The 11,493-nt window shown below is 17.6% G+C and overlaps 2 protein-coding genes across 2 annotated transcripts; both read left to right on the top strand.

Annotated features, from left to right (window-relative positions):
* Positions 1–959: 959 nt before the first annotated feature.
* Positions 960–7,690, top strand: PGAL8A_00509100 (conserved Plasmodium protein, unknown function; the record flags this gene model as incomplete). The annotated part of the gene is made up of 2 exons (XM_028673914.1): positions 960–1,024; positions 2,020–7,690. The coding sequence occupies 2 exons, from the start codon at positions 960–962 to the stop codon at positions 7,688–7,690; spliced, it is 5,736 nt and encodes a 1,911-aa protein (XP_028530319.1).
* Positions 7,691–9,581: 1,891 nt separating this feature from the next.
* PGAL8A_00509000 (hypothetical protein) lies at positions 9,582–10,871 on the top strand (the record flags this gene model as incomplete). The annotated part of the gene is made up of 1 exon (XM_028673913.1): positions 9,582–10,871. The coding sequence occupies one exon, from the start codon at positions 9,582–9,584 to the stop codon at positions 10,869–10,871; it is 1,290 nt and encodes a 429-aa protein (XP_028530318.1).
* Between the last annotated feature and the right edge of the window lie 622 nt (positions 10,872–11,493).

Genomic DNA, 11,493 nt, shown 5'->3' with positions numbered 1-11,493 from the left:
TTAAATGAAAATATTAACATTAAAAAAAAAAAAAGAAAAAAAGTATATTTAATATGTATGTAATCAAAGTATTTAAAATTTAAACTTTTTGAAAATTGACATAAGAAAGAAGTATTCAAAGAATATTAATAAAAAAAGTGAATTAAAATCATGATTTATTTTTATAACCTGTGCAAGTTGTTAATGCATTAAAAAAAAAAAAAAAATATATTGAAATTTTTATAAAATTGTACACATTTTTAAATGTGTATAAGAAATGATAAAGGCCTAAGATTCTCGAAAGTTAAAATTTTAATGTAGATAAAAGTAAATTGAAATATTTTTATAAATATATAAAAATTATTTTAAAGAATTGTTTTTCCGTTAATAATTTTTGTGCGAAATTATTAAAGCATAGTAAATATTACATTGTCCAACAAACTGTTTTTATAAAATATAATTTAGAAAAATATTTGAAAATCATAAATTATTTTAAATTTTAATAATTTTTTTTTTCCATTTTTTTCTTTTTTCTTTTTTTTTTTTTTTTTTTTTTTTTTTTTTACCTCTTTTTGTATAAAAGGATATAGTGTCAAAATTTTTTTTTTAATTATTTATTCAAATTTATATACACATTTTTAATAAGTATTAAATAAAATTATAATGTTATAATAGTATTGCTATTAATCTAAGAATTGAAATAAATTGCATATAAAATAGAATAATAAAACAACTACCTTATATTTATTATTGATTAATTATTAATTATTAAAATGATTAAAAAAATTAATATTCGTTCATTACTTTTTTATTAATTGTGATATATAATTTACATAATAATAAATAGTTAAGTAGAAGAACGATTTCTATATCATTTTATGTATAAGCATTTTAAAAAAAAGAATTTATATGCGAAATAAATCTAATGAATAGTTTTGTTATATAATAAATATAAAAAATAAAAAAAGAATTATATTAAAATGAGATATTCATTAGGGTTAGATACTTCTAAGAAGATTCAGGATGTTTCTATGACAAGTGAAACGTAAGCCAAAAAAATAAAAAAAAAGAATATAAAATATTTATATTTTATAAGATATATAATGCGTTATAATAAAGACGTATATATCTATGTTTATTCTATAATTTATAAAATTTCAAAATATTACCTCGAATAATTATAAAAACGCAAATGAAAAATAATAGTAAAATTAATAATTATGCAATCATTTTATACTAATTTTTGTTTTATTTTCATTTGTACCATATTTAATTATGTTAAATGTATTTATAATTATTTTATATTTTTTATATATTTTTTTTTATTTTAAATGATTTTCATAAATAAAACATAAAAATAAATATTATTTTTAGAAATGAAAAACATAACATAATTAAAAAAAGTAGACATAAAAAAAAAAAAATAAATAAATAAATAAATAAACTAGTAATATTTAATTATATTAAAAATATAGTTTTTCTAAATCGTATAAATTTTCTATATTTGTCTTACGATTTTTTTTTTCTTTTTTACATTTAAAAAAAAAAAATAGAAATAGAAATTGTATTGTAGAAATAATGAAAAATTCCAAGGGGGAAAAAAAAAAATTGTATATTATATATTTATATTTTAATCTTTGAATATAAATTAAATATTGTATTAAATTATTGTCTTTTATACAAGATAAATTAGTAAATTTTTAATGAAAAATTTTAAAAAAAATGAGATTTTATTTTTTTTTATTTCTTGTAGTCATAAAGATATCCTTTATTTATTATCAATATAATTATTTACAATATTTATATATAACGAGTTATAAAAATTCATTAATATATAATCATTAAGTGAAAGAAATATATAGAAATAAAATTTGTATCACTAATTTTTTTTTTTTTTTTTGTTTCATTGAGTATTTTTGAAATTAATTTAACTTAGTATATTTATTTTACTTTATATTTTTTGATGTACATTTCAACATCATAGAAATATACATATATATTAAGGACATATTATTATTTTTTTTTTTTTTTTTTTTTTAGAACTGAAAATGTATATGAAAAAGAAATTAATGATATGAATAGAATAAATAGTTCAAATTCAATTATAAAAAATGAAAGCATAGATGGTAACTCATTAAATAAAAAAAAAAAAAAAAAAAAAAATTTTATGAAAATTTTTAAAAAAAAAAGGAAAAAATCGAAAAATTTGAAAGGCAAGGATTTTAATATTAATGATGATTCAAATTATTTATTTTCTAATATAAATAATGTTGACTCAAAAAAATATTTTCTATCTTTTAATGAACTAAGTAAATATGATGAAAATCTTGATAGAGATTTAGATAATGAAAAAGACACCAAGAAAAATAGTAGCAACAATACAAAAAATGAAAAAAATAAAAAAATTAATGATATAGATAAAAAAGATTCAAAAATTAGTAATAAAAGAAAAGAAGTAAATAAAGAAAAAATAAATTCACAAAATAATTACAATGAAAGATATGATAAAAAGACCAATAATGAGTATAATATAGATGAAAATTATAATTTTGAATTGAATGAAGATTTAAAGAAAGAGTTAGAGAAAATAAAAACAGATATAGATCAAATTAAAAAGAAAGGAAACTTAAGAAGAATGTATGATGATTTAAAATATATTTTATTATTTCAAAATGAGATAATTGATACATTAATTGATGATATTAGAAAAAATAAATTAAAAACGAAATATGATTTATTTGATGATTGTACTATTAAAGGAGATGTGAACAAGATGATTTTAAATCAAATTACGTTAGATCTTTTAAAATTTAAATATGTAAACACAAAATTAAAGGAACTAATTATGTGCATATATGATACAAAAAAGTTTAATAGTTTAATAAGGAAAATTATTTATAATAATTTAGATGAAATGAGAAAATTAGTTGGTAAAGATGGAGAGTTATCTATAGCAAAATCTATGTTAATTTTTTTATATAAACAATTGAAATATTGTTTGGAAGAAGAAGTTCAAAGCTATTATAATAATGTAAAAAATATAAATGACGACATTCATAATATAAAAAAAAATATTTTAAATATCATTTTTGATTCGATAAATGATGTTTGCTCTTTACCTGATCCATATTATATATATAATACAAATGAGGAAGAATGTATTGAAATAAAAAAATCAAGAGAAAAAAAATTAATGTGTCCTGTATATGCTAATGATTTAAATAATATTTTTTACTTATATAACAATATATATTCAGAGGAAAATTCTAAAGAAGTAAATCAAGATAATTTTAAGAACTATTGTTTTAAAAATAATATAAAAGGAAATTGTGAAAATTCTAACATCCACGTGTTAAATAAAAATGAAAATACAAAATTTAATGTCCCATTAAGAGATATGTATAAATCTTACATAACTAATGATAATTATGAAAATGTTTGTTCTTCTGTATCATATGCAAATCATTTAAATAACTTAAATGGTCCATATATAAATGAATCTATATGTAACAACAATAATTCGCATTTCAATAATATCATTAATAATCAACTTCCCTTAAACATTTATGGAATTAATAAAAATGTAAATCATCCATATTATTATTTCTGTAATCTAAAAAAAAAGAAAGAAGATTATCAAGGTAATATAAAAAATATTAGCTGTAACATTCCTCCCACATACAATAATAAAATATATGATAATCCCCTAAGTGTGAATAAAAATATTAGAAGAATGAGTAATAATAACAACATTTTAATGTATAATGAAAATGGTTCTTTATTAAATCATGATATAAATAAAAAAAACAGCATAACGCATTATATGAAATGTGAGAATAATTATGATAATACAAGAAATAAAAAATGCATCATATACGATAAACATATAAGTAATGATAATAATAATAATAATAATATAAGAATATATGATCAAGTGAATTATAAAAATCAAATTTTAAACAATATATGGAATGATGTTAATAATAAAATTCAAAATGATAGAAATAACGATATTCATGAAGAAAATATAAATATAATAAAAAAAAAAGAATATATGAATAAAGGTGATGAAATAATGGATATTTATGAAGATAATAATAATAGGTTCTATAAAAATAATAAAATATCAAATGAGATGAAATATGAAAAAAGTGAAATGATTAACAAAAAAAATATGTATACAGGGTTTGAAATTATATCAAGCAAAGAAGAAATGAAGAAATTAGAAAATTTTTTAAATGACAAATGGGGAAGTTTTAAATTATTTGAAAAATGGATAAGTGACTGTTCAAAATGGCAATGGATAGATTTAAAACTTCAAAGAGAGCAAATAAATGATAATATAAAATTAGAAAAGTTAAAAGAAGAAAAAAAAAAATATTTAGAAAAATGTATAAATAATAAAATAAAGGAATTATGGTGTGGTCGTATGAAGGGATTAATGACTTTAAAATTATGTGATATAGAAAAGAAAATTACAAAGAGTTTTTCATCAAATATAGTTAGTCAAAATGTAAAAGATGTTATACTAGATTTAGAAAGAAATACTATGTGTTTCGAGGATTTATATGCAAAATTTATAAGCAAAGAAGTATATAATAAAAAATTAAATTTGCTAAAAAAGTATAATGAATATAAAGATAAAAATAAGCATGATAAAGGTAATTTCAAAAATGATAAGGAAAAAATTTTTTTAGGTAGTAACTCTGAAAATATAAAGTATATACATAAAAAAAAAGGCTATGTAAAATCATTAATATATAGTTTTAATAAGAAATCACAAAAAAGTAACAATAAATATAACTCAGATTTGAAAAAAAATAGTGAATTATGCAATAAAGAAAAGAATATATATTCAATCAAAGGATATACTTCTCCAACGTATAATAAAAGTATTGAAAAAAATGAAAATAATAATGATTTTAAAATTAACTATAAAGGAATGGAGGTGAAGGAACATAAAATTAGGGATAATAATTCATATATGAATAATAGAATAGAAGATTACGAGATAATAAAAAACAGGAAATTTTATTCTTTTAAAGATAACATTTCATTGAATAAAATTGAATATATAAAAAAGGACTCAAATAATTATGATAAAAAGAAATATTCTAACTTTGAATCGGATAGCTCTTCATCAATACTGAAAACAAAATCAAATATTACACAAAAACAAGATGATTCTTTTGAATATTCAAGAAGTATTGAAAAAGATAAATATGAAAAGAAAAAAAAACACAGAAAAAGCAATATGAGTACCCTTAAAAAATTTTTTAACTTAAAAAGAAAGAAAAAAAAAAAAGAAAAAAAAAATACAGAAAATTTTTTATTAGATATTGAAAGTAATTCTAAAAATGCTAATAAGGATTATCATATAAACAGGAAAAAAGACATAATATATTCCACAGGTGAGAAAGTTGAAAATATTAGTAATACCATTGCACATGATGAATTACACTCTTTAGATAAAAATAAATGTGACAAAGAAAGAAAGACTATAATAAATCAAAAAGGAGATAATATTCATCCCTATATAAAAAAAAAAAAAATTAAATTAATAGGAGATTTATTTAAAGAAGAAAAATGTGAAATATATGATAATTCGTCAATTCAGAACAATAGATACTTAAATGATTTCAATAAATTGCATATATTAACAACAGAAAAGGAGGGAAATAAAACTTCATATTCTTCAAATGGAAGAAAAATTACAAGAAATAACGAAATGAATGGAATTAAATTAAAATTAAATAACTCTTCGAAAGGAAAAAATGAATATCTTGTAAATGAAAATAATTTAAATAAATCAAATTATGTTTTTAAAAATAGTTATTCTTTTGAAGAAAATCAGGAAAACAGTTTATGGGAAGAGTCATTAAAAAATTATAAAATTAACGAAAATTTTAATAAGTCTAATGATACTTTAAAAAAAACTGAAGAAGAAAAGAAATATAGTTTTGAATTTGATGTTACAAATATAAAAAAAAAATTAAGCGAGGATAATTTACCTTATGATTATAAGAATGAAGAGGTAAAAAACATTGAAAAAAAAAGTTCTTTAACATATTCGAATATTTCTTATTCTACAATTAAGGAAGATAATAAATATGAAAAATATTCCAGTTTGGATTCCATTAAAAAAAAAAATAAAAAAAATAAATTAAATAAATTTTTTAAAAATTTAGGTAAATTTAATTTTAAATCTTCTAAAAAAGTAAAAAAAAAAGAAAATAATTCCGATGAGATAATTTTAGATGATTTTAGCACTGTTTCAAATTCTAAAAGTGACAAAAATATATACAGAGAAAAATTAGAAAAAAAGGATAATAATGATGATTATGATCACAACACATCAAAAAGTTTTTTGACTAATAGTGATTTAAGTAATAAAAATAGCCTTGGTAAAAGTAAAATGAACATGAAAGTTGATAAGATATATTCATATATAAACAAATTAAAAGAGAAGAAAAAAAGTATTAATAAAATAGATATAAATCATAACGACGAAAGCTTAAATAATTATAATGCAGATATTTCATTAAACAAAAAAGGAGAATACGAAAAAAAAGAACTAAAAGAAAGAATAAGAATGGAAGAGGAAGAAGATATTAATAGTAAATATGAAAAATATGAATATGCAAAAGAGAACAAATCTGATGGAGAATACGAAAATATAAAAAGTAAAGATAAAAAAGAACTTTATAATAATTTTCATAATGATGATGCGATGAAAAAATTTGAAAAAAAAAGTAAAAAGGATAAAAAGGAGAAAAATAAAAATACATACGATAATTACTGTAGTTCTAGTAATAAAAATGTAGATTTAAACGATAATAATCATATAATTGAAAAAAAAAAAAAAAAGCATACTAAAATAGGATATATAATAAAAAATGATAATAATGACGTTGGTAAAATTAGATCCAGTTCTGATAATTTAAGTGAGAAGAAAATTAATAGTTCTAAATTATCTCCACGATTTGGATATAGTTTATCCAATGTTGATTTTTCAAAAAATAATGAAAATACCTTTAACAATAGTTCAAATTTTGATAGACTCACTGAAAATATATCTAAAAATAAAAAAAAAAAAAATGAAGAAATAAAAAAAAACAAAGATGAAAACAGTATTAAATTAGATGAATCAGGTAATGTAATTGACAAAAAAGAAAAAAAAAAGAAAAAAAAATTTGTAGTTACATCCTCTTTTAATGATTTAAACAAAAATAAAAACATACAGAATATAAAAGAAAATATTGATGTTCATAAGGGAACAGTTTTATCAAATGATATGGTGAAATATAAGATAGATGATGATAGTTTATATAACAATATTTATTTTGAAGAAACAAGTAATAATTTAAAAGATATTTCAAAAAGTTTCTTAAATGATAAAAATAGTTCATCATTTTATAAAAAAAATCAAAAAAGAGAAGAAAATTCATCAAATTCTCATGAGATCATAAGATTATCAAGTTTTAAATCTAGATCAGATACTAATGCAATACGTAGTGATGACCAAAAACTAGATGTATTATCATGTGGAAATGCTTCATGTAATCATAATACAGAAGTTAAAAAAGAAGATTACTCATATTACAAATATGTTCAATCAATATTGCCTTTTGGAATATTATCACAAAAAGAACATAGTGATGCTGATTCTCAAATAAGTGGAAAATTAAATGCCTCTGAAAAATTTTCGTGAAATATAAAATTGAAAAACATCTTGGTATATTCATATATTAACAACATATTATGAAATATAACTAAAATAAAAATAAACAGAAAAATGTATAAAAAAAATAAAAAATATTTTTTCTATATTAAAAGATAATTTCATCTAATATATAAAAAATATTTTGTCTTTAAAAATTTATCATTAAATAAATATGTTTTTTTTTTAGTTTTTTTTTTTTTTTTTTTCTTTTTATAATAAAAAATGGATTTAGTTTTTTATTTATGAAGTTTCTATTATTTTTTCTCAATACTATAATGGAATTAATGTAAATTGATTTTTTAGTAATATAAAATAAAAATATATAATAGTCTTCATATATTATTATTTTTTTAAAAAACTTTGTAAAATTTTTATTTTTTGAGAAATATGTTTTACATTTTTAGTATTTAAAGAGAACAAAGTTTTTAAGATTTTAAAAGACAAAACCTTTTTTTGTCCTTTTTTATTTATATTAGCTAATTTAAAGTGTATAATTTTGTAAAACTTTCAAAAAAATAGGTCATTTTAAAATATATTATGTCTTATATGGTAATATTTTAAATGAAAATAAAAAAAATATGTATTTCATTTTTTATTTACTATATTGATTCTTTAGATAATTATGTAATTCGATTTAAAAAGAAAAAAAATGATTTTAGATGGGATATTTAAAGGAAATATGTTTTACACTTAAAATATATGGTGTTTTCATTTAAAAAAAATAAAATAAAATAAAATAAAATAAAAAAGACTCTTACATAAATGTAGATATTATTGAAGATATTTTTTTTTTTTCTGATGAACTTTAACTATTTATTTAAAAGCTTTGGATAATTTTGTACATCCATAATTTAAAAAATTTACTTGATATTTTTCACTTTATAAATTAAATACTGTTTCATATCTTAATAAAAATGATACTAAAATTTCATAATTTCTTTTCAATTAAACACAACCAATTGATATACAGTATAACTTTTTTTTAAATATTATTAAATACATTATTCACAAAAATTTAATAACTAATAGTTCTATTAAAATAAAAAAAGAAAAATATAAGTAAAATACAACTACAAAAATTTAATGTAATTTAATAAATTTATAACATTTATTCAAAAATGTAAAATTGGAAAAATAAATAACACAATGAATTATTTTAATAAAATATATTTTTTTTTAATGTATGTTTGTTCTCAAATTTTATAAGAATTTATATATGCATGCAGTACTTGTAAAGTTAGATTATTTGTTTTTTAAGAAAATTATTAGATCATATTGAAAATAAATTGTGTAAAAAGAACTTAAGAAAAAATAATTAAATTTATCTTTTTTGAAAAGAGTTATAAATATTTCTCTTATTCTCTATTTGAGACATTAAAGAAAACCAGTAGGAATTTTTCTATGTAAAATTAGATTAGATACAAATAAATAGTTATATAGAAAGGTAATTTATTTATATAAATATACTATGAAGTTAAAAATTCTCTACTCTCCCCTATTTACATATGTTCTGAAAGTATTACATTATTATTAAAAGCTTTTAAAAAAAAAATTCCATAATGAATTATCTCTATAAGAGAGATTTTTTTGATATCTTGTAAGATGCATGCATTAGTATTTTAGAACTTACCTCATTTTTATATTTTATTCTAATTATCATTTTTCTTATTTTTTTTAAAAATAGAATTTATATATGAAATTTAAATAAAGATTTTTTAATTATTTATCTTCCTACTTTGTTTACTATTGAACATATATATATATATATATATTTTTATTTGTTTTTCTATAACTTTTTTTTTTAGTTTTTTTTTTTTTTTATTTTATTGAAAGTAGTTATGATTTTTCAACCTTTTTTTTAATATACGTATATATAACAATGAAATTTATATTTATATTACATATATTACTATATTTTTTAATTAAATTTATATTTTGTAAAAATGAATATGTAACTTCTGAGAAAAATCAAATTAATTCAGAATCAAATAAAAATGATAATTTAGATAATATTGATGAAGCGGAATTAGAAGCTAAAAAGAAAGAATTCAATGTTATATCAGAAAATTCTGAAGACACATATTTTGAAGATACTTCAGAATTAATTTATTATGATGATAATTTAGATAATTTAATTTCAGAAGGTTTTTTAGAAAATGACGAAAATGTGAAGAAACTAACGAAGAAACTAACAAATTTCTTAGGAGAATTAATAGAAGATGCAACTAGCAAAAATGAAAATTTTCTTGAAATTGTGGATAATAAATTATATGATACAGAATCCTTTGATTTCCCATTAAAATATATATTAAATGACAATAAAAAGGAAACATTTAATCAAAATATAGGAATAATGGAATTTTCGTGTCCTATTTGTGGTGATTATTTTAATGTAGATGAGTGTAATTACAGCATACCTGAACATAAATATATAGAAAAGCTTATATGTTCTAAGAATAATAAAAGTGATTTATTTAATAAAAATAGTTCACTTTTTTTTCATTATTTAGATAAAAAAAAATTTAACCCAATAAAAGTCAAAAACTTATCTTTTTGTCCAGATGTAAACAAGATTCGTCAAAAAAGTAGCACTATAGAAAATGAACAAAATAAGAAAACTGATAAATCTATGAAAAATCAGGCTCTTTTAAGTTTAAATAATCATTTTGAAGAAACAGAAATACATAAACTAAAGAAGTATCTGTTATATTTTAAAGAAGTATCAAACAAATTAACAACTCATAATAAAAATATTGAAGAAAATTATGATTTATATAAGTATATTAAAATATTAAAATATATTGAACACTTAAGATTTATATGTGTTACTAATACTTGTGCAAAATGTTTTTTTAATTTAGTCCATGCACTTGATTTTATAATACATAATTCTTTATTACAATATCGTAAATCCTACTTTACTTTAAGAAATATATCTATAAATGTTATTAAAGAAATGGAAAAATTAACAAAGATATTAGCCAAATTAAAAGATAAAAATTCATATTCTAATAAATATAAATATTATAAGAAATACATATCTATAGAGGCTAGTGCAAAAAATATGATTTTATTAAGTATTAATAATTATCAGAAAATATTAGAAAAAGAGTTTTTGAAATTACCTAAAAAATCTTTAAAATTAACAGAAGAAAAGAGTAATAACTAAAATTCATCTAAGAGATTTAAAAAATAAAAATATTAAATAAATTTTATTTACATATATTTTTTTAAAAATCATTAATTTTTTTTTTTTTTTTGTAAATGAAATATGTATTAAAATTTATAATTATTTACAGTACATTTTTCTTGGTTTCTTTCAATATAATATATTTGCGTATATTTATTATATAAATGAATATTATTTTGTTCTCATAATTTTTCTATTACTCTTTTGAATACAATTGTAAAAAATTTGATATATTGTTTTTAACAAGAATAAATTCAAATAATATTATATTTATCAGTAAAGTGATAGCGTATATATCAAAAGATGAAAAAAATAATTTTTTAAATAACAGATGAAAATAAATATTTGAATTGAATGTCTGTGTTAGAAATATTATTCAGTAATGGATATACCGTTAATTTAGAAAAATGATAAAAAGAAATGCATACATAACTTTTTTTTAAAAATTTTTATATGTTATTAATGTTTTGAAGTTTTTATCATATAAATATTCTATAAAAGGGTATTTGATTTATGAATAAAAAAAGATAATATTTAATGATCTTTTTTTTAAAAATATACCTTTTTATTGTTTTATTTCAATATTTTTAAATATATTATC

This window comes from Plasmodium gallinaceum (assembly GCF_900005855.1).
Source record: "Plasmodium gallinaceum strain 8A genome assembly, contig: PGAL8A_v1_152, whole genome shotgun sequence".
In the NCBI taxonomy this organism is placed as follows: Eukaryota; Apicomplexa; class Aconoidasida; order Haemosporida; family Plasmodiidae; genus Plasmodium; species Plasmodium gallinaceum.
Note: the sequence above shows the minus strand (reverse complement) of the source record. Positions and strands in the feature narration are given on the sequence as shown.